The 24,030-nt window shown below is 37.9% G+C and overlaps 2 protein-coding genes across 3 annotated transcripts in view; both read left to right on the top strand.

Moving 5' to 3' along the window:
* The window catches only part of agbl4 (AGBL carboxypeptidase 4), a 451,864-nt gene extending 442,794 nt beyond the window's left edge, over positions 1 to 9,070 (top strand). The window contains 2 exon segments of the mRNA XM_067414131.1: positions 5,499 to 5,595; positions 8,529 to 9,070. Coding sequence (XP_067270232.1) covers positions 5,499 to 5,595; positions 8,529 to 8,625 — 194 coding nt within the window. The 3' untranslated portion in view covers positions 8,626 to 9,070.
* Positions 9,071 to 11,819: 2,749 nt separating this feature from the next.
* Positions 11,820 to 23,893, top strand: spata6 (spermatogenesis associated 6). Of its 2 annotated transcripts, none has more exons than XM_067414135.1 (13): positions 11,820 to 11,934; positions 12,634 to 12,771; positions 12,871 to 12,919; positions 13,025 to 13,066; positions 13,516 to 13,640; positions 13,862 to 13,942; positions 16,636 to 16,884; positions 17,751 to 17,868; positions 19,532 to 19,572; positions 19,680 to 19,789; positions 22,487 to 22,583; positions 23,303 to 23,391; positions 23,662 to 23,893. In XM_067414135.1, the coding sequence occupies exons 1-13, from the start codon at positions 11,845 to 11,847 to the stop codon at positions 23,843 to 23,845; spliced, it is 1,413 nt and encodes a 470-aa protein (XP_067270236.1). In that variant the 5' UTR covers positions 11,820 to 11,844; the 3' UTR covers positions 23,846 to 23,893. The 2 variants fall into 2 exon arrangements, with proteins under 2 accessions (XP_067270236.1, XP_067270237.1); XM_067414136.1 differs by having other exon boundaries at positions 19,683 to 19,789.
* The last annotated feature ends 137 nt before the right edge of the window (positions 23,894 to 24,030 follow it).

The following is a 24,030-nucleotide window of genomic DNA, read 5'->3' on the forward strand; positions in this document are numbered from 1 at the left end:
TCTATGGCAGTTAACTTCTATCTCGCCCTACAGAGGCCGGACAAAAGGTCCTCACTGGGAGTTTGAGCAGCGGGGAGACAATGCCTGCGTGCTTTATGTGCTCTTGTTTACCGTTTTAATTAGCATTGTTAATTGGCACTTTGTGACACCCTGGTGACAGGCCTGTCACTCCACTGTATTGATGCCACTCCTGTCCCTAATTTGTCTGCTTGTTAACACACGGCCGGCTCCAGACCAGGGTGCCTTGTTCCTTGTCATTGGGCCATCATTGTCCGTTTGTCTGCGAGAGAGCCTTTGCGTGCAGATACACAATCTGGTAAACAAATGATTTGTCAGGCCATGGAAACGTCCATCTCCATCTCATCTCATCAGCCCCTCTGAGACCCGTCCTTGAGTCGCAACAAAGACGACAATCGATCCAAACATCCGAGCGTTTGGCGATGACATTAAAAACCTTACACGCACCAATGACACGGACTGCTCAACCCATTTAAGCCCACGGGAAACTGAAGGCTCTATTGCTCATTCTATAAATGCTTTTTGGGTGACTTTTTTTTGAAAAGTTGCTTGATAATTTCTAGACACTGAAATTGTGAGAGAAACTAATCTCATTGTAACAGGTTTCTGTTGGAATTTCTACAGAGACTTCATTTAATCAGCTTTACTGACACACTTAAAAATGGCACAATATGTTGCACAGTATGAAGACATATCTGGGAAAAATCTGGGCATATTAATATGTTAACTGAAACCGCCAGCCGTTTGAAACATGGTGTGAAGAGCCCTGCTGAGACTTTAGAGCCTTTAAACTGTTGTATTTTCATTCCTGCACATAGTATGATTTTTATAAAAGATACAAAAATCTGCTTTATATTTATTCATGCAGATGACAAAAACATAGGAAAATATGGCAGAGGTTAGCAAATTTGGGGGGAGACTTCTTATTTATGGTGTCAAATGTTTTAAAGGGTTAGTTCACCCAAAAATGAAAATTCTATCAATAATTACTTACCCCATTGTCGTTCGACACCCGTAAGACCTCCGTTCATCTTCGGAACACTAATGAAGATATTTTTATTGAAATCCGATGGCTCACATTGACATCAATGTCATTTCCTCTCTCCAGACCCATAACAGGCACTAAAGACGTCGTTACAAAGTCCATCTCACTACAGTGGCTCACAATCATTTTATGAGGAGACGAGAATAGTTTTTGTGCGCAAAAAAACTAAATAATGACTTGTATAGTGATGGGCCGATTTCAAAACAAAGTTTTGAACTTTATGAATCAGTGTATTGATTCAGGATTTGGATCGCCAGTGTCACGTGATTTCAGCAGTATGCCGCTTTGACACGCGATCCGAATCACGAATCAGTAAGCTGATTCATAACCATTATAAACTTTGTTTTGAAATCGACCCATATATAAGTCGTTATTTCGGGGTTTTTTGCGCACAAAAACTATTTTAGTCGCTTCATAAAATTATTATAGCGCCACTGTAGTGAGATGGGCTTTGTAACGACGTCTTTAGCGCCTTAGAACCACAGAATCCACTAAAACAGTTTGTACATTATTTGTGCAGGATCCAGCACTCTTGATTGCATTATACATCCCAAATACTTTCCACATTGGATGAGATTTTCTCTTGCAGCTTTTTAAAAAGAACTGCTTTTAACCTCTTAAAAAACCCTGACATTAATAATTAACAACGCAGGTAAGAAGAGACACAGATAACACAGGTTTATAGGGTTATTTTCATGATGAGAAACTGTTTACTTCTAAACACGATTCCTCCCATTTATTAGAATTCCTCTCACATCAGTGATTAATCGCGAAGTGTAATTCTGCCTCGTGATGTTCGCGTTCTGGCTTCTGTTTTGCAATCGTGACCACTTCACCACACAGGACGCCTAACCTTCATGTCTCATTATTATGCAACAGCTCTCGTCTGCCGACCAGGTGGAACAGAGATTTTTTTTTGGAAAATTCCAGCCTTCCGCAGGCCACATCCCACGTTCTGGCAGCACCTCGCCTTTCCCCCCGCTTCCAGGTTGTTCGAGGCATTCTGGTTGCTGCTGGGCCGTGGCCAACAGCCAATCCGAGCACAGGAGAGTCCCGCTCACAGCTGTGATGCTGATGAAGTCTTCTCCTCTTCCTCATCAGACCTTCCATCACATATTTCCTGTTATAAATGGGTATGATGTGACATCACAAGTGGAGAGGCCATCTGCACACGGCAGGGTCTCTGGCTATTTCTGTCAGGGCTCCACGTCCGCGCACACACACACACACACGCTGGCTGGTAGAGTTTCTGTTTATAGAGAGGAAGCATGAAACTTTTCACGAGGTCAAAGCAAAGATGTCAAGGGTGAGAGAGATTTGAGGAGGCTTTGGCATAATGTTTAAAATGTCTGCCAGACTTGGGTTGCAAACTAAAAATCGGTTGCTGTTTTCTTATAATAATTCATATTTTTTTGTTATTATCATTATTTTAATATTTCAACATTTTTCTTTTATTTTCCACAGTATTTTCTTAATGAATAAAATATTATAATTTTCAATATATTTGAACATTTTCTTATAATATTAATAATATTATTTGGGTTATTTAAGGCATGTAATTATTATTTTAAAGCAAACCATTTTTAATTTATCTTTGTTATTATTATTATTTTTTTAATATTTCAATTATTATAACATTATCAAACATTATCAAATTTTTCCTATAATATTATTTGGATTATTTCGCAATTTTATTACTATTTTAAAACGAATCACTTTTAATAATACTTTTTAACAATGAACATATAACTCATAATTATGTAGTAGTAGTAGTATTTTAATATTTCAAAAAATATTTTACTTTGCATCATGATATTATTGTATTTTAATTTTAAAACAACCGACTTTAATTTGAGTACTTTGTTAATTGTTAATATTTATTATGTTTTCCCATATTACAACATACTTTTATTGATTGATTTGTTTATTTTTATTATTATTTTGTGCATTTTTTCATAATTATTATTTGAATTATTTTGTTATTTAAAATTATTGTTTTTTTAATGCATTTTAATATTTCAACATTTTCCATAAAAAGCCAAACCAGTTGAGCATCACTAAACTAGACATTTTCTTTATGATTTTTGTAATGCTATTTCTTAATCAATACGGTGCACTTTAGAAAAATAACAGAAATGCCATGTCATGCCATGTCTTCTGTGTCATCCTTTCAAAGTGAACCGTGCCATCTTCCCTGCCCGACATCCAAAAATAGCTGTTGTTTTTTGGAGGGCTGCAGTGTTTGCAGCCCTGGCCAGATGGGGTGTGAAGACAGGGGCTGGAGTCATAGAGAGAGTTCCCATCAGCCCGCTGGGTGAGGGATGGAACCCAGAACGACTCCGTACGCTGCGGTGGAAGTCGAGGCCACAGAGAGCGGGGGGGTGATGAGCAAACGGCTGGATCCGAGAGCACAAATGGGAAGGTTTAAACACAGACGCTTTGACCTCTGCTAATCAAGGTCATGTTGAGCGCCTGTTTGTTTCACTGACAAATGTTCATATTATATTTGGGCGATTGATGCGTTTATGAATAACACAGTTTAGTGCATATGTAAATCAGAGTCGAATGTGGATCGAAATGCCATTTAGGTTGTGAACGTGCGTGTCATTTACATACACGAGACATGACAGAAGGTCCTTTGGTTGGTGCGTTCCCATCAAAGAGGGATTGTTTATGAGTTAACAGCTTTGGATAATAGGATTCCAGCCATGGCCTCGGGATTTATGTGGCCAGGGAGATTTTGGAGTGTTGGAAGAAATTGGAAAAATAAAAATAAAAAACGACTGAATCGCTTTACACCTTGTTTTTCTTCTTTCACTCCAACGCCCTGACAGTCAGACATGTCATCTCAGAACATCGGTAAACGGGTGACAGCCAAAGGTGAAAAATAACACCTCCGTGTTCATTCATCAACAGTGTCCGGCCCCAAAAGAGCAGCCGGTTAACCACAACACACGGCTGGAGAAAACCTTCCTTATCAGGATCATGATGGAACATCTATTCTGAGCCATTGTCCTACAACACAGAGATCCATCAAACACACAGACCGTATGATTTGTATCACAGGATCGTGCTTTTCTTTGAAATCTTTGAATGTACAGTTTAAAGGCCTATACAATGAAACTTCTGTTATCATTTACACATGTTGTTTCAAGACTTACTTTCTTCTGTGGAACGCAAATATAGATAATGTAATGGATGCTTGGAGCTTTCAGGCTTCAAAAAAGATGCAAAAGCAAATCAACTCCTGCATTGGGAAGAACATTATTCACTTATAATCGTCAATGAGATGTACTATGAGAGAACTCGAGAACCTCGTCAGTCCAAACGAATCATTCAGAACACTTCTGTGGACAAGGTCCTCCTCAAACAATGGTTTATTTAATTTGACATCATCTTTTTTGTATGTATTGCCCAAAAAATATTTTTGCTTTGCTTTGTCCAAGTTACTGTTTTGTATGGCATCAGACGAGTCCAGGGAAATACTTTTATGAAAGCGCCAGTCCACATTTTTCGTAGTTACACGGTAAAACGGCCAGTGTATTCTTTGAAACGTCTTTTGTATTCCACCGAAGAAAAAAAGTCTTGGTTTTTGGAATGACACGAAGGGTGAGTAAATGATGACAGAATTTTCATTTGTGGATGAACTATTCCTTTAGGTTAAAAGAAAATGATTTCCGTTTAACGTTCGCCTGGCTTGTGGTTGTTGGAGTTAAACGGCTCCCACTCTTTTAGCTGCATTGTAAGTGCCCTCACAGCTCTTTGATGCAGTGCTTTTGGTAATTGATGTGCTCTGTAACGTGGGCACGGTGGAAAAAAGGCTTGTGGGGTGGGGGTTGTGGAGTAGATGCATGAATTTAAATAAAGCTCTGGCTGTAAGTAACTGCAGGAATGAGATGCATTTTTTTCCCTTTTGGCTGACTTGACTGAGAGGCGTTTGATTTATCCTCACGAGGAGCTGAGCGCTGGCTCGCCTGTCCCGCTTATTTACTCTCCGCATTGCTCTGCTGGGTATTGGCCAGTTATTTACTGCAAATGGTCGCGTTGGTGCGAGATGGGAGAAAATCGGGCTCTTATTTATTTATTTATTTTTCAATTAAAAGTGGCACGTCAGAACAGAGATTTAAAGGTTTCCGAGGGATCTGACGTTCTAACCGTGCCGGGGCCTAGGAGGCATTCCAATATTGCTTTGTTGTCGACTGTCTCTTTAGGAATACAGAGACAGGCTGCTGGAGTGGACTCAAGGTATTTGACTCTAAAATGCCAGCACAGTTTTTACCAATGACTATAAAACAGTTGAAAGATACTGTGTGTGAAGGTCACATTATATTTCATTTTTTCTACTCAACTTATGTAGTTTTGTAGTCAAGTGGTATCATCTGTCAGTGGTATCTGTGTAAAGTGTTCTGGAAGGCCCCTTAATTTCCTCTCACAGACATGAAGCTGGGTAGAAACGTGGCCCGGACGTTCCTGGATTACTACAAGCTGAACAACCTGTTAGATGAAAGCAAGTACACAGGACACATACTCAGGTGACTTATTATTTTGTTTTGTTTTGTATCCAATATGATTGTAGATGTTGATTTTTTTACTTCAGGCCTACTGTAGACTCTCTCTGCATAAGCTGAAGCGATTTCTTTTCCTTTTTTATTACTTAAACGAGCCCAATAAGTTTAACTTTAAGTGATGATCAGTTCCTTTTTAAATAGCTTCAATTGTCTGGACAGAAGGGCGGACAGTATTGGATTATTTTTACTTTCTACTTTTTTAAAGTATATTTTATCAGTGTTTTACTTTGGAAAACTTTTACTTCACTACATTACAAAGCACAATATATAATGTCATACTTTTTACTGCACTACATTTCATATATAAAAGTTGTTTTCTTACCTTTAATACTTAATTACATTAAAAATGTAGTACTTTCTTACTTGTAAAATTTACTCAGGTAAAACTTTGAATTACTTTTACTTGAGTAAACGTTTACAGCACTACATTATGTAATCAAGTATTACTTGATATTCAATATAAAATGTATTGCAGTGAAAAGTGCAATATTATGTTTTGGAATGTTGTAAAGTAAAAGTTTTCCAAAGAAGAACACTGATAAAGTACATATACTTGACAAACAAAATTACTTGGAAAGTTAAAATAATTCAATACTGTCCGTCTGCTTTAAAAAATATATGTATATATTTGTGCATTTTTATGAATGAATTATTAGCTTTTCATTTCACAGACCCCCTGCAGTTCCCTCACGAACCACCAGGGGTTCCTGCTTTAAATGATCATATAGGAAATGGAAATCACTTGAGAAACATTTTAAAGGGGTGGTAAACACAATTTCACTTTTCTAACTTTAGGTAGTGTGTAATCTTGCTGTTTGAGCATAAACAACATCTGGAAAGTTACAATGCTCAAAGTTTAAAGCAAAGGGATATATTTGCTTTTAAAGGAATCAATTTCTAAGGACTACAGCAAACAGCCGGTAGGGAACTACAGCCTTTTCCTCCAGACTTGCTGACATCAGCAGCCCCAATATTTATATAAACCCCTCCTCCGAGAATATTAAATAAGGGGGCAAGGCCATTTTTTTAATTGCTGTTGAGAAGAGACAGCTAGAGTGTGCCAGAGCCATAGAGAAAGAGAGTTGCGACAACGGAAGTTCAAAACGCTTGATAGTCACGTGATTCATGTAGACCTCGAATAGTTCCAGGAAGTGCTTTGGCGGGCAATTCAAATTGTCAGTCACATTGACAGAACTGCGATTTTTGGTAATTAATAGTCAATAAATGCATTGATTTTCAATTATTTTATTACACATCAACATGTTATACTTATTATATACTAATATGTAACTTCCATACCTTGCAAAAAAAAAAAAAAAGTAGAATCATTTTCTCTAATTCCATAACGATGGATGAAACGGAATTAAGATGTGCTGATAATTTAAAATCTTCCTGATTAAACGTCTTACCTTTTCAAAGTGCTATAACCTATAACCTATTGCTATGAATTAATGAACTGAATAAAATGTTTAAATGTAATATGTTAAAACTTCTATGAAAAAGTAACCAAAGAGAAATGCAATTCTGATGAGCCATGTTCGGTAACAACTTTTGGATTTTACATAAAAAATAATTAATAAATGCTGTGTTTGTGGTATGCAACAGCAGATAAGTTTCACTGCAAACGCAGCATATGTGAAAGCACTAGAGGGCGTGTGGCTCCTGCACCGCATACACACCGTAACACACACTGCATACGCGCTGCATACAGAGGATGCGTGAAACGGGCATAAGCAATATATTTACATTTATGCATTTAGCAGACACGTTTATCTAAAGCGACTTACAACTGAGGAGTACAGGAAGCGATCTGTCATTAGGAGGAGAATAAAAGCAAAAAAGTGCCCTAAATACAAAGATATGGATATTACTAGAGTAGCAAAAACTAGAACAGAGGAAAAGAGAACAATAGAGGAGGAGAAATATAGCGCGTAAGCTTATAAACATACCACAAATTTCATTCAGATTCCAATATAGGAATGCATGGAAGAACTTTATTTTTAATGAAGATCCAGCTCACGCGCTTATGTTCCTTCATTTCTGATCACGGATTCGTTTGTAAACAAGAGACTGGATTTACAGACAGGATGAGATTACATTAATGAATAGATTACATGATTGCATTGTTACAGATTGTTAGATCGTATTGATTATGTGGATGTGTCTAACTGAACATACAGTAGCACGCTGGCTTGCGACTCAGGATCAGACCCAGACATGTATGAGCCAGGGCTCACAAAGCCCAACGTCCCAGGTCTATGAGTTTTCCAGACAGGCTACCGCCGGCCTGCCGACTAGCTATCTAAAATAGTAAAATAACATTCCTTTCTTAATTCGCATTGTTCACACTCTTGACTTGATATTTAAAGAACAAATAAAATCACAGGAGTTTTGATCATGCTGTCTGCAGCTTACTTGGCGCGCGTGTCCATAAGGATAGTAAAACCTGAGATAACCTACATTGTGGGGACCAGCCAGCCGTTCTTTTCAAAAGGCTTATAAATCATACAGGATGATTTTTGAAAGTAAAAACCACACAAACGTCATAAGTTGACCTCAGCCAACAGTATAACACGTTTAAAAAAGCCAGTTCTTATAAGTTCATACAAAAAAAACATTTTATGGGCCATGGACATTTTGTGTAAAAAAAGAAAAAAAGAAAAAAAGAAAAAAAAGAGTTGACAGACTACTAATGACTTATAAATGGCATATAGTTGCAAAGAAGTATGTCTTAAGTGGACTATTGAAAAAAAAAGTGTTACCACTTGTTCAGGTGTATTTGAATAGGGTTGGAGCTAAACTCTACAGGACCTCAGAGCCCGAGGGCCAGAGTAGAGAACCAAGGAGCATCTGATTCTGACAAAACTCCTCTTATAAACATCCTTAATGTCTTTCAGCACTTCCGATGGAACATCCACCAGTTATCAAGGAAACAACACTGGTAATGGGAAGGTAAAAGGGGACAGAAAGGCCCATGGAGTCAGGGATTACTAAACAACACACAGGGATACGGTTCGTTGTGACCTACAGTCCAATTGCAAATTACATTTTCACATCAGCCCACGGCAATCCACCAGATATTTGTTGTCTAAGTTTTTATGTGATGATAGGACTCAACGACTGTGAATAAGTCTTCAGTATTAATTCTCACTTGTGAGATATTGCACAGAGAAAACATCAACTGTAAATTATCCCACCGGCTACATTTATTGCTTTCTCAGTGCTTTGTTGAATACCAACTACTTTCTTTGCCTTGCTTTTGGAGTTGCCTATTATAAGTACAGAAATTGTATTTCACTCAGCGGTACTCGTTGTGATAAAGTGATTACTTTTATGAATTTTTTTAATTGTTTAGATATTCATCTTTAGTTGTTTGTTCAAACCTAAATGCTTGAAAATTGCTTAAATATAAAGCAATTGACCTGTAATGTTTTATCATGCTTTGTGTTCAGAAACTTGCTTCTAATAAAGTGTTTGATAAAAATAAAAATAAAATGTTTTCCAGTGTCTTATTAAGTGCTTATATTGAAAAGCAGCAGAAGTAATTTTGAAATGCTATTAAAAAAACAATGAATTTTAATCCTCTCATCATAGTCTCAAGGCGATAAGCATCAACATATTTTTCTGCTGTTCACCAAAGTACTCTAATTCAGAGTCTGTTAAGCCTGTAACACTGTTTCCAAACAATGTCTGATCTGTCCACGCACAACCCAGTGTGAGGGGGCTAAAATACTGAATGGCTCAAGCTATCGTTCAAGAAGTGTGAAAAGCAGCATGTATTTTTCAGGCCAGTCATTTGGAATAACTGAGGCAATCAGTCAGAAAAGGCAAAAACAAACGACTTGCATTTTAGATGGTAGAGGAGAAGATGGCGAGAGCTAATGTGAATGAGAAAACACATCCATCTACAGAATCTCGACAAACACACACATGCGGGTAATGGCGCTGTCATACCTAAAAGCCTTTGTGCTTATGGAGAGCCTCACCTCCCCACTGCGCTGTCATTTTAACCAGAGCCTCGAACCATTAGTCCCTTATGCTTGGCTCACCTCGCTGCCACAAACACATCCTAATTGCCCTTATAGGATGACATGAATTGTTTGCATTTCCCTTCTTAAACATCGACGTGGTCAAAGTTAACTGGCCTCAGTGATTCTCTGCGAGGCCTATCTCTCAGCACTAGCAGTGGTATGGTTCACTTCGAGGGCAGATCCTTCATTGGACATCATTATAAGCTGCTTAAAACTGAGTCTTAGTGAACTAATGTCCCTCACTTTTAGAAATGTCTAATTCTTTGGTCACAATATGAAATAGTCATTACTTTTCAGTAGTAATACTGAATGTGTCCTCACTTGTCACTTTAAATGCAGCTGTTTTTAGGACCAAAAACTGTTAACGCTGCATTTTCTTACCAAATCTTTAAAAGATTAACTGTTGTCAAAAGTTGGCACAAATCTTGGGCTGACCATTAGTTATGAAAGAAAAGAAAAAAACTAATGCATGAACTATATCAACCTTAGTCAGGTTTTTTCCCTCTATGTTTTTATTGCTCATATAGCATGAAAAACAAGGTTTCTTTTAACACATATTTTTCAAAGAGATTTTCAGATGTTCACTTGAGTGATAAATCCAGTGATATCCAGTGATAATATAAAATATATACTATATATATATATATAGAGAGAGAGAGAGAGAGAGAGAGAGAGAGAGAGAGAGAGAGAGAGAGAGAGAGGGAGGTTGGGGGGGGGGGATTTCTAGGTACAATATTAATCTGGCCAGCCTGACAGGATCTAATAGAGAGACAGATCTGAGGGCACCTCAAGCTCTTGAGACTTTAAAAAAGTATATATATATATATATATATATATATATATATATATATATATATATATATATATATATATATATATATATATAATACAGCTTCAGTTATTGCAAACACAATTGAGTTTGTTCCTGTTCGACCAGTAGAACTTTATAAAAGTTGAACGTTGCATGTCTTTAATATCGGGGACGTGATTCCATCAAAGATCTGGTGGAGGTACAACTCTGTGGAAACTCAGACTATATAGACAAGCTCCCTCCAGAAAATATGTCGATTTACCTTTATTAGATGATAATTCTGATTATCTTCAAAACTGACACATTTCTACTGTAGCTCTCGTCTCTGAGAAAACTGAAATCTACTGTACATTGATCTATTGATGTTTTCAGACTGAAAAAAAACCAACAAGCCATCAGGTGTTTTCAAATCTCATCTCAACTACATGCAGTGTTGGGGGTAATGCATTACAAGTAACATGCTTTACATAATCAGATTACTTTTTGATGTAACAAGCAAATGAAAAAATTACAAATAACATGCATTACCTAATCAGATGACTTTTTTTGTTGATGTAACGAGTAAAGTAATGTATTCAAAGATTAGTTCAGTTTAAAAAGAAAAATTAAAGTGAACCAATGAATATTTTTCCTACACAAATGCATCGCTTCTCTTCCGAAGACCTTCATACCCCCCGGAGCCGTGTGGAGTACATTTATTATGATGGATGCAGATGCACTTTTTTGAGCTTCAAACTCGTGAGCCCCATTCACTTCTATGATAAAGCTTGGAAACATCAGGATATGTATTAATACAACTCAGATTGTGTTCATCAGAAAAGAAGAAAGCCATATAGGATGGCTTGAGTGTGAGTAAATCATTTAATTTTAAATTAAATAATCATTAATTCAAATTAATTTAAAGTCAACAACTAATCCTTTAAAAATAACATGCATTACATTATCAGATTACTTTTTGATGTAACGAGTAAAGCAACGCATTACAATTCATCTGCATTACGTTTTTTTCGATGTAACCAAGAGGGGGGAACAGCGACACAAAGTTGTTGATATCTGTACGTTGTGACAACTTCGTCTGCTTATTAACAGTTTAGGCAAAACAACACAAATATGACAATAAGGAGCCATACTTCTGAATATTTTAAAAAGTTGTTTTTGAATGTTTTTCCTATCGATTTTAAACAGAAATAAACATTTAAAATGTTTAACATTACAACAAGTAACATTAAAATATGTACAAATACAACACATATTACAACGTTCTTATTTTTTTAAACTCCTGCCTAAAAGCAGTGCATTTATTTTTGCTTGCTCGTGTCTTCATTTCCATGCTGGGCTGTTGTGTTGTCATAGCAACCAAGTTTAAAAGGCATGGGCGGACTGACATCGCCCAAGAAGCCTTCAGCCTCACAAATGAGACAAAAGGCGCTAAAATGCACGGTCGAATTGGATATCCAAGCTGTGAGTATATCAGCACGTGTTCCATTTTCAACAAAAACAAAAAATATTCCAATTTGCGTGTGTTATGATAGCAGTTTTCGTGTTAGCATACTGTTAGCAACAAGTTGCTATCTCGGAGCACCGAGTCAGTCCATCAGACATAATCAAAGTTACAATTAGCAGAAACATGTTAATAAACACTCCTGCATCCATTCCAGTCTCCGTAGTGTTTATTAAAAGCAGTGAACAAGAAAAGCGCCTTGATTTACATCCACGTTGTTGGCATCTGTTCTTTTTTAGTTTAGACGGAGCTTTTGCTTTTGTTTTTCATGTAACGTTAACTTAACCCTAGCGCTTCATGAATTTGAGAGGCATCGTCTTCTGCAGGAATATTTGATATTTGTTTTAAAAACTAATAATGAAACGATCACACTACAGACCTTCATATTTAAAGGAAACTAGGAATAGGAAGTGGTTGCTTTAAATTCGGAGATGAGCAAGAAAATTAAAATAAAGTGATACGGTTTAAAGACAGATCCTCTGAATTCTCATTAGAAACATTTTTACATTTATAAAACGTAAACTGTTTAAATGTGCACTAAACTAGAAAATTTGGAAAGAAATCTGCTTATGCCTCGCGTACTGTGTGTATGATGTAATGGCAAAGTGCCATGAAAGATGCCGTGTAAAATTAGGTATAAAATGTTTTCCCTCCTGTAGATCACTTGTCCGGGTGTGGTGTTACCATCCCAAGAGGACATTTATGTTAGTGTTCGGATAATGGGCCAGTACCAGAAGTCCAAGTGTGTTCCTCCAGTTTTCCCTCTGCTGCTGCATGAAAAAATGGTGTTTGTGAAGGTGAGACTTATCAAAAATTGAATTAATTTTAGCCTTTGACACATGCTGTCTTACTGTTTGTCTTTCTTTGTTTTCTTTCCTCTTCATCCTCTTCAACAGACCTTTGTGGGAGTGGTTGACCCAGGGGCTGTAGCTGAGCATCTGGAGGGTAAGGATCCTTTGGGCTGTTTTCAGTTTGTCCTGTGTTCTTTCATAACCCTCAGATCAATAAACTTATACCTTTCCGTCATGTTTTTTTTCCCCTCCTCTGCAGATGATACAACATCTTTAGAGCTCATTCAGCTCATTCCTCCAGGTAAGAGCCCATGTCCATTCCAGCTTTAACACTGACAGATGTTTGAGACTGTAGATTGAGTTCTCCAGCATAGTGCTGTAAACTGAGAACATTCCATTTGAGCTCGGCTTTGATTGAAGGCTCCAGCTTTTGCAGTCGACGCAATGGCTGAATTCTCAGACCTGCTAGTACAATTTCAAAAATTAACCAGCATCAGCAAGGTGATACATACATTATTGGAACCGAGCGCTCTCATTATTGTATGCATAAATCATGTTGCTTTCAATGGAGGTCCCTTGGGCTGAGATTTTTATTTTGCACACAATTTGAAACTCGTTCGTTTGCTGCGTTATTGCTTTAAAATGCAAAGAAACAGCTTTATTACCCTCAAACAACTTGATTACCCAGAGCTGTCAAGAAAATGGACAGAATTCACCATCGAGTCATGTATTTTTCATTTGATTGTGCAGAGGGTGAGATCCTGGCCACGTTTGAAGATGACACCCGGGAGTTTCTGTATCCGGGCCCTCGTTTGACTCCCAGAAGCCCCGGCCCAGAGAGAGAGATTCTGATGAAGAGATCCATCTCCTTTCCCGTGCGTGTGTCTTCCTTTCAGCGTTTTTGTCATATCTCTGATGCATCTTAAAAGCTGGTCCCATTTTCCCGCTATTTGCTTGAAGACGTAGATTGTTTTGGTAAATTGATCTGCCAAGTGTGTTATTATCTGCATTTGCCCTCTGTCTTTTCATCATTCGAAAAGTTTTGTGATGCTTTTTTTCCCCCCTGCTCTCTATCTCTCCTGTCTCGTTCCCCCAGGGAATCTCTCCCAAAGTGGAGTTCTCAACGACGTCTATTATGGAGGAGTGTGATGTGAAACATGGTCAGCCTGCCATGTCTGTGAGTCTCTGGGCTTTTGTTATTGCCATTATATTGCAGCTGGTGTTATCTCCGTTCCAAAACCTAGCGTACTGCTTCGCCTGCCTACATAGACAGCTGCCTTTTAAGGCTCCTGGCTTCTGGAACGGCCGCACGATGTTGCCGCTCGTTATGTTTTGAAACAGAGCAATTATCTGTGATGCTATAAATGAAAAGAAACTCAGAGGTTTAAACGAAATGGATCAAACGACTTTCGCGTAACGAGGCTTTTCTTGGATGTACGTGGGAGTATGATGGGTCTCCCTGTCAATCAAACTCTGCTGCCATCTGTGCCACTTGTTCTGTTTGCTGATGTCCTTCTAGTGGCCTCACACCCCCTTTCAGGATGTTCTTTTTACAGCGCCGGTAATTACATAGAATTGTCTCGTTTCTACCTGGATCAGCGGCGATCAGTTGGACTTGACCGGTCCAATTTGTTTCTTCCATTACATGCCCGCGGACCCCTCGTTTCGCTTAGAATCTCTGATTGAGTCTGCATCCTTCATGTCAAGCTTCTCAGACCCTCGTTAGACCGCTTCTGCTGTTGACCGTCTCGTCGGGCCCGTTTCATGTTCGAGTCGGTCGTCCCTTTGTGGATGTCTCTAGTTCGGACTTGACATGGCATTCTGTAAAGCGGGCTTTCTCTGCGCGATTTGCATGCATTTGTACGCCGCTTGTTTCTTGTTTAATAAGCTACTTGTGGTGCTGGCTTTGTTGTTTCAAGGACATCCGGCTTTATCTCCCATTACCAACACCAGCCGAGCCACTAATCACATCAGACAAGCGCGACTCCTGCTTTAAAACGGCCTCTTTGTCCCTCCGTCCAAAGAAAAAGGAAGAAGAGAGAGAGGAAGAGAAGAATAAAAGGAGAAAAAGCCACTTAGTTTAATTTCATTAAATCTCGACTCTTCAAACGGCAATCGCTATCAGGATTTACTTTTTTCTTTCTCTGTTTTTAAAAAATGACTTAATATGCCAGGATGTTCCAATTAGCATTTAAATTATCGTTGTTTTTTACATCCATGTAATGCCATTATCATATTAGGTTGAGACTGGCCATCAAATGCAATTAACATTTTTAAAAACGTATTTACCCAGGCAGCGCCTGCAGGAACAGAGTTATTGAGGCTCAGAATTATGTTAGCTGAGATTAGAGTTATTGAAGTCATTTGCCTGCAAAGGTGAGATTGGAACACTGAGGAAAGGTTTACATCAGGTTACATGTGTACATAACAAGCAAATTAGTGGATTAGCGCTGTACGAACAGAAAGACGCTCACGATATCACTACAATAAAGCGTGACCTTATACACTCTTCCTCTGGGATCTTCTTTTCTTTCTTTTATTCTAAAGGTGAAGAGACCCGAATCCTAAGTATTAAATTCTGGCAGGTAACTGTGCTATGGACGTGAATGATATCTCAGAGGTGCACTATTTCTTTTCATAATCAAATCAATGTTTTATTGCTGGCAGATGATAAAATGGGCAATAAAAACATTTAGGGAAACACAATAACATATAAACAGGTGTGGGTAGTCCTAGCAACTGCCTAGCCACCACCTAAAACACAGTAGCAACTGCATAGCGAATCAGTATGCTAATAAACATACAAATCACCTTAGCAACCGCATATCAAGCCCTGGCAACCATAAGCAGTCTTCACCATACATCATCTTCACGAAATGTAGTTATTTTTGTTTGTTTAATGGCCTTTTTGAGCCATCATTTCAACAAAATATAATTTAGTTTGACCTTAATATGCTGATGCTCAACTGTCCATGTTATTATAGTATGTATTAATATTTTTTGTTTTATTTTAAATTTCATCTACGCTTTATTATTTTTGTTGGGCTTTTGACATCTTTATTTGTTTTTTTTTCTTTAATATTTCTATTAGAAGTTAAAGCTTCAAAATCATGTTTTTTTTCTTTTTACTGAAACATGCATTGCAGGCAGTATTCATTAGAAATAGAAATGTATTCAGATATAAATATATCTGTATGCATTTCTTTATTTTTAAATTCTATTTTTAAATTCTTGCAGTCACATCTCTTCTCTGATGAGGTATTTACTGATGCGAGGGCGGGACAGCCTGTCACTCGCATGACATCACAGAAATAGCAAATAACAACAATCCATTCAATTCCTGATGGACAAAATCAAGTCCCACCTTACATTTTTTCTTGTTTGAGAAGGTGTTTCACTTGGATATACATCACAAGAGGGAAGAAAAGACTATCGCAACTTTCATGCTGACTTTAATTTATTTTTATTTCTGTCTTAGTGCACCTATGTAAGTTAAACTATGTCGTATTTTTGCAGGAAAATATCCAAAAACCACTAGGCCAGTGTTATATATTGTGTTATATATATATATATATATATATATATATATATATATATATATATATATATATATATATATATATATAATGTTTTTTTGATTCTGCACTCAAACCTAGCATCATAAAATTATGCCTTTGTTTTGAATAGGCGCCCTCTAGCGGACGGAAAAGTTACATAGTGTAGCTTTAAACTAATTTCTAATTTTCATTTTAAGTTTTTCATCTATTTTTTTTATTATTTTGGCTTCATTTACATTACCAAAAATAGTTTTTTTTTTATATTTATGTAATTTTTAAGTTAAGTGAATTTATCTTTCTTATTTTTATCCAGTTATGTAATCGTTCCTCTACTGCTAAACCCTGTCGTGTGAAAACTTCCCCTGCAAACGCAAAGAAGAAGAAACCGTCCGCATCCTGTGGATATGAAAAGCCAACGGTGGCGTCCCAAAGCCGTGCTCCTTCACCCTACACCCACCGCAAGATGTGTCAGCTGTCCGAGGAGGCCAGACAACGACTCAACCACCTCAAACTGGGGCCCTACACATTTAAAAAAGAGACGGCCCCTCAGGCTCCGTTTGTGGTGGGTGAAATTGCCTTATAAATGAATAGGAGGAGTGTTTATTGAGTAGTTTTTATCTTCGATAAGTGTTCATGGGGACACAGAACATTAGCTCAGGTCAGCTAACATTTAACAGCTAACATTAAGTTATGATTTTATTATTATAATCTTTTTATATTTTTATACCTGTCAAAACTATTTTTTCTGGAAGGGCATTGATTACAAGAGACAGCCGTGTCAAAATCTCCACCTGCTTTCTTGACTGAAGTTAAATCATCAATTCTCACTCTTGTTTCTTTTCCCGTGTTTTCTAAAACAACAGTACGTCCCGGGGTGCAAATATCAAAGCTGTCATTGTATAAAAGGCAGCTCTTGGATTTGTGTCTGATATCATCATGGCATTTTCTGTCACAGGCCTTTTAAAAAGTGGGTAGCCTTTTCAAAGAAAATCCCCAGGCTACAATTAACCTAAGTAATTAAGAGTCAGGCCGTGATTAGCAAATTCTTCCTTCTTATTTCAGCAGATTAGCCCGCTCGGTTTACGTGTGTTTAAAGTCGGCACACTTGTTTTGCATGAAAACTAAATAGCTCATTTCATTAACTCGCATGGTCACTTTACTATTTAAATGAAGTGCCAATGGACTAATTGAAGTCTGAGAGTTGAGTTTATACACCTGAGTCTGAGTAACTTCCCTCTTAAGTTTCGCTCCTCACTTTCACCTTCCAAGAGAAGTGATTAACTGAAATGAAAGTCAAATTCATTTGAATAATCAATGCTCTGTGTGTCAATGGAGTGTTGATGCATGTCGCTTCACCTGCCAAATCAGAGATGAGCGATTATTTATCTTTTAATGGGCAACGTAGCTGATTGCATCTTCTGTTTGCAGGTGCCCCGAAGCCCAAACACGTCTCTGATGGAATCCACCACGTGCCTTACATCTCAGTCTGCTACTAAAAGAAGCCCGCTGCAACTGCGATCACGGAGCTACACCACAAATCTAACAGGTCAGCATGACACCGTCGCTCCAAATCTGTATGACTTTCGAATTTTGAATGCGTTGTTTTGGACCCCACTGACTTAAATCCACATTTGGTTTTTGACCATTGAAAATGGGTAGTATTCAACAATTTGGGCATGGAGCTGCATTGAGATTAGGGGCCTATGAGACTATATAGGGCTTTAAAAAGGAACATACCAAAAGAAAAGTTTGCTAATAATGTAAAATCATATTGCGATATCTTTAATACTTCTTGAGTTACAGGCATGCAAACTTGGGAAAAAAAATATTTATGGTTCTCTATACCATATAGGCAGGAACTCTATGCAGTTGTTTTCATAAAGGGGAACAAAATGCATTTATAGCTTCAGCGTTATTTGTTCTTCAGACATTCCTCTACAGCAAGTATCAGCTGTATGCAAAGTGATTGACATTTGGTTTTTGACCATCGAAAATGTCTACACTATTTGTTTTTTGGAGCCATATTGAGATCCCAATATCTTTGGAATTAAACCATAAAGGGCCTTCAAAATGAAGATATCAAAAGAAAAGTTTAAGAACCAAAATATCTAAGAAGATATTAAGATATCTTTTAATATAGCTTGTTACATATATACAAACTTTAAAAGAAGTTTCAGAAATTTGGTTGATTTGACGTAAAATGACCCAATTGTGTACCGTATTTTCTTTTCTGCAGAAGAAAGCACTGCAAAAATTGCTTTACTTACTTAGTATTTTTGTCTTGTTTATAGTCAATGTTTAGAAATTTTCTTACATTAAGAAACATTTACTAGACAAGTTAAAATTAGTCTTGTTTTGGGAAAAAAAAACCCTCATAATTAAGAGAGTTTTTGCTTAAAATAAGCAAAATAATCTGCCAGTGGGGTAAGCAAAATCTTGTTTTAAAGGAAGTGTATGTAAGATGGTGGCGCAAACTGGTACTGCATGTGTCCCCTCTCCCCCTCCCCCTGACTCGAGGTTGCCAGATAGGCTGCAGGATCCAGCAGGAACGTTTGTAGCTGCAGCTGTGGTAACCAGAGCAGATCTGGCAACCTGGATGCAGAAACACTACTGACTTCATGATTGGCCGATAGGTGGAGGGTGGAGCTTCAGGCCAAAACACAACCGGACAACATCAACATCAGTTGAGGGCTGCAACAACAACTTTTAAATGACAATATCCTGGCCGGACTACTGTTGTCAGTGATATAAGTATTTGAAATGAACATGATTTCTTAATGTCTAGTGACATATCAGGGCCATTGTATGATTAATTGAAATACATTTCTTACATACAGTTCATTTAAGATTATTTTGCTTACCCCACTGGCAGATTATTTTGCTTATTTTAAGCAAAAACCCTCTTAATTTTGAGTTATTTTTTCCCAAAACAAGACAATAATTTTTTATTGTCTAGTAAATACTTCTTGTTTTAAGAATTTTTAGACACAAGACAAAAATACTAAGTAAGAAAAGCATTTTTTTGCAGTGAGAAAGAAAGCCATGTGGGTTGAAGTGACTAAAGGATTTTCATTTTTTTGGATGAGCTATCCCTTAAAACCCTTCTTTTCAGTATTTGAATCAACTAGTGATCATAAAGTATTATGATATGTTTTTTTATGTGCTGTGGCAGATGGATTTCACCATATTTTCCCATAAAACTTCTCTAGATCCTTCTCTCCTTGGAAGTTTCAGATCGAAAGCCTCACAGGTAAGTTACAAAATTGATTGGCTTGATCGGTAAGGTATTCCTTGCCTATTCTGAACTTGTTTGGCATGAAAACTAATTTTGTTGCAATATTTGGGGATGCATACAAGCAGTCAGCCAGACGTTCCCTGAATAAATCTCCCAAAGAGCATTCCACACCTGTGTCCAGCACACTTAGAGACCAGAGTCCGGTCCTGAGCCGCTCTTCCCTACGAGAACGGTATGTTTAACACAAGTGAATTTACACTTTTTGCTGCAGAGCAATTTAACACAGACTGTCTTTGTTCTTATCATCCTGTTCGATTCTGTCATTGGATTTTATTTTTTATTTTTTCATTAGGGGGCCAACATACAGAAGCTTTATTATACTTTACATGTCATGCTTGTGCCTTTCCTAAAATCCATTTTGATGAAATGCTTTTTCGACAAACATGCAGCGAGCAAAACTACAAGTGCTACCCCTTCGCCCATTTCCTATGAATTTCCAATTACGTGATATTGACTAAATGTGCGGCTCATAAAAACAAAGCCCAGTAAACAGAGCGTCCATTCCACAAATCTATATTGTGATCACACACAACAGACAAGATGAATTTACTGCCTCACCTTCAAATGACAGAATCTGATGTTTGGTAATGTTTGTTCATTACTTATGAGAATGGGGAAAAAGCTGCTGAGAAAACAAGAGGAAATGCTATTGATTGGGTTTCAGTGAGATCTAATGCGTTTGACCTGACGCACAGTTTAATAAATTCCGAGAGACCCTTGTCATTGATCTGAACATCGGCTGCGAAACCAGCAAATGTTTGTTTGTTTGTTTGCTAGTCTCTCTACCGCCGGAGCCTTTTCCGCAGGGGCAAGAGCAAACATTTAAAATCAATAGACAATCTAAGTCTTGAGAGTAAATAGTGGGAAATGTGTGATACTATTCTGTCAATTGAAAGCATGACCGTAGTCACCGGCCCGGAGATTAAGGCTCACTCCGCAGATTCACACAATGAGAGATCAGGCACGTCTTTTTGAGCTGCTGATGGGGGGAGTTAAAGAAATGACGTTCTCTAAAGTTCAGGCTGGCCCTCTCTGGCCTTTTTTATGGTAATTATAAAGAACATCTTACAGCCTGCCTGTTAAAGACCTTTCATACAGATCTGCTGCTCTTTTTACCTCTATATTATTTTAATATAGACTCTTAATTCATTCTCTCCATCTATCTTTTTAAACAAGCTCAGTGAGTTGTTATATTGCTAGTTTATTCATATGCAGGTTTTGATATTCTAAATCCAAGGACACGCCTCAAATGCCTGAGTAATTCCTCATATGAGCTTTTCTTTCTCTCTTGTGGCATATTTAGATGCGTAAAATGAAAATATCAGCATTTGCTACAAGGCTGAAGATAAATGTATCTGTATATGTATTTGTGATTCAACTTTATGATTTAACTGGTCTGAAATTTACAAGTCATATTTCCCAAGATGACAGCGCTCCAATTTAAGGGCAACAGCACAGACTAGTGTTCAGAGTTGGTACTGTTAGTGTTTTTTTTTTTTTTTTTTTTTTTGCAATTTAGAAATGTTTTATCTACATATATAAATAGTAGATGAAACATGTCTTATATGCACTCTAATATATATAATATCAATATTACACATAAAAAAGGAATCAGTGGGAGTGGAATGTTCACTACATCTTTACCAATATTTAATACACTATATTACCAAAAGTTTTGGGACGCCTGCCTTTACATGCACATGAACTTTAATGATGTCCCATTCTCAATGTGTAGGGTTTAATATGGAGTTGGCCCAGCAACTCTTTCCACCAGGAAGGCTTTCCACCAGGTTTAAGAGTGTTTGTGGGAACATTTTACCATTCTTCTAAAAGCACATTTGTGAGGTCAGGCAATGTGGTTGGGTGAGAAGGCCTGGCTCACAGTCTCCGCTGTCATTAATTCCGAATGTGTTCTATCAAGTTAAGGTCAGGACTGCAGCCATGTCAAGTTCCTCCACACCAAATTTGGACCTTGCTTTGTGCACTGGTGCGCAGTCATGTTGGAACAGGAAGGAGCATCCCCAAACTGTTCCCACAATTTTGGAAGCATGAAATTGTCTAAAATGTCTTGGTTTGCTGAAGAATTAAGAGTTCCTTTCAGTGGACCTAACCCCACACCATAATGAGGTCAATCAAGTACCATTCTCCAGGCAACCACCAAACCTAGGCTCGTCCATCGGATTCCCAGACAGAGAGGTTTTTCATCACTCCAGAGAACACGTCTCCACTTCTCTAATCCAGTGGCCATGTGCTTTACACCACTGCATTCGATGCTTTGCATTGTACTTGGTGATGTAAGGATTGGATGCAGCTGCTCGGCCATGGAAACCCATTCCATGAAGATCTCTACGCACTGTTCTTGAGCTAACCTGACCCCGCTCTGTGATTTTTACGTGGCCTACCACTTCGTGGCCGAGTTGCTTTTGTTCCCAATTGGTTCCACTTTGTTATAAGACCACTAACAATTGACAGTGGAATATTTAGTAGAGTGAATTTCACAGGTGGCAACCTATCACAGTTCCACGCTTGAATTCACTGAGCTCCTGAGAGCGACTGATTCTTTCACACGTTTTCACAAGTGTCTGCATGCCTAGGTGCTTGATTTTATAAACCTGTGGCCATGGAAGTGATTGGAACATCTGAATTAAATTATTTTTCAGGGGTATCCCAATACTTTTGGCAATATAGTGTATTTGTGCATTGTTTAAAAATATATATAATTTATAGTTTGTACATATTCATTAAAGTTGGTGATTCTAACCATAGCTTTTAAATTGATTTTCTGGTGAAGTTCCAAGACTTCATTGCTCATATTTGTGTGAAGAGTTTGAGATTTATTTTCATTCATGTTATTTTCCAATTTCTACAGGTTCCTGAGTTCTTCCAGTCCCTCACCATCGAAGGAGATCCACAAACGAGTGCAGAGAATCCTAAACAGCTCCGGTCCCCGCTGCAGGCTTTTGTTTGTACGTCCCCCCTAAGATCGCAACCGCATGTAATTCTGTCATTCTATGCGCACGTTAACCCATGCAAAATGATTCTCCAAAACACTCATTACGCCATATGTCAGTTTCAAAACGTCCTCCATTGATTCTGTCAGGCACTCTGTATTCTTCACATCCATTGTGTCAGGATGTGCTGCCACTGTTTTCCAGGAAGCGAATGAGGTAATCACCTTACGTGCTCATTCTTTCTGATCGCCCGAGTAGTGGGCCGCTTAAACGCATCACCGCCCACGCCATGTTTCGCTGGAACACACTGAGGTGAAAGAAAAGCGAAAGAGTTCTAATTACTCTAAAGCTTCCCCAAATCCTCCCTTAGAGGAAAAAAGGAGCGCATGTTCCCTAGGAGGGAAGTCTACAGGCTGATGGCTGTCATTACAGGCTCATCTTTACAGACAGGATAGAAAGATGGCAGTCGGGTGCCAAGCGCTGTGTGGCTGAAGCCCAGCTTGAGAAGGGAAATGTGTAATCCACTCCAGAGTTAAAAAGAGAGACTAGGATTATTTTAAAGAGTTTTAATCAAGCAGTTCAAAAGATCTTTTATTCACTATTCGTTACATTAGCAGAAATTTAATTAGTGTGGGATATTCAGCAACACTGCTTTGTGCTAATTTTACAATATTGATTAATTTATTTATGCCATTTTTAGTTATTTTCCACAACTAAAGTGTGTGTATTGTCAGGATGAAGAGAGTGAGGAGGAGAAAGTCAGAAAGAGTTCATGCGTTTCCACCAACCACAATGTGAATGACAGCCAGCTGCCGCAGGACAGGTAAACAGCACCCCGTTTCAAACGTTTTAGGATTAAATTGAAACAATCTTTGTATATGTAACTATAATCAAATGTAAAAAGTGTAAAGTAAGTTTTGTACCAAGACATATCCCACATGTAACAAATTGTAAATGTCTCAATCTTTATTTTAGTAATTAAACTGTTTATTCATTTCCAGTGGCCATGAAAATGTGCTATAGCTGTGCTTGCAATATACAGTTATAAACTTTTTTGACATTCAATAAATATCATGTCCTGTCTATACTGCAGGCATGTTCCTGGAGAACCGTGTGTTCATTTAGACAATGGCACATTTTGGACTAACAGAGCATCCATGTACACAGGGAAGCCTCACAGAGCTGTGTTTGAAGACAGTTTGAGCAAAATCTACAAGAATCTCTACAGAAATGCTTCACAGCCAGGACAGAGTGGACAAAGCACGTGGACACCATGACACCTTTAATACTGTGCATTTCAATCATGGTCTGAACATTGTGTTGCCCTTATTTAACACACCTGATTCAGCTCATTAGGTGAAAGTGTCATGAGACAAAATGTGCAGAACAGTGGGTCCCCTGCCAAATCAGGAAGGAGGGCAGGAGCATGATGTTATAAAAAGTTAAAAAGAAAGGAATACAT

Source organism: Pseudorasbora parva, chromosome 13 (genome assembly GCF_024679245.1).
Source record: "Pseudorasbora parva isolate DD20220531a chromosome 13, ASM2467924v1, whole genome shotgun sequence".
Classification (NCBI taxonomy): Eukaryota; Metazoa; Chordata; class Actinopteri; order Cypriniformes; family Gobionidae; genus Pseudorasbora; species Pseudorasbora parva.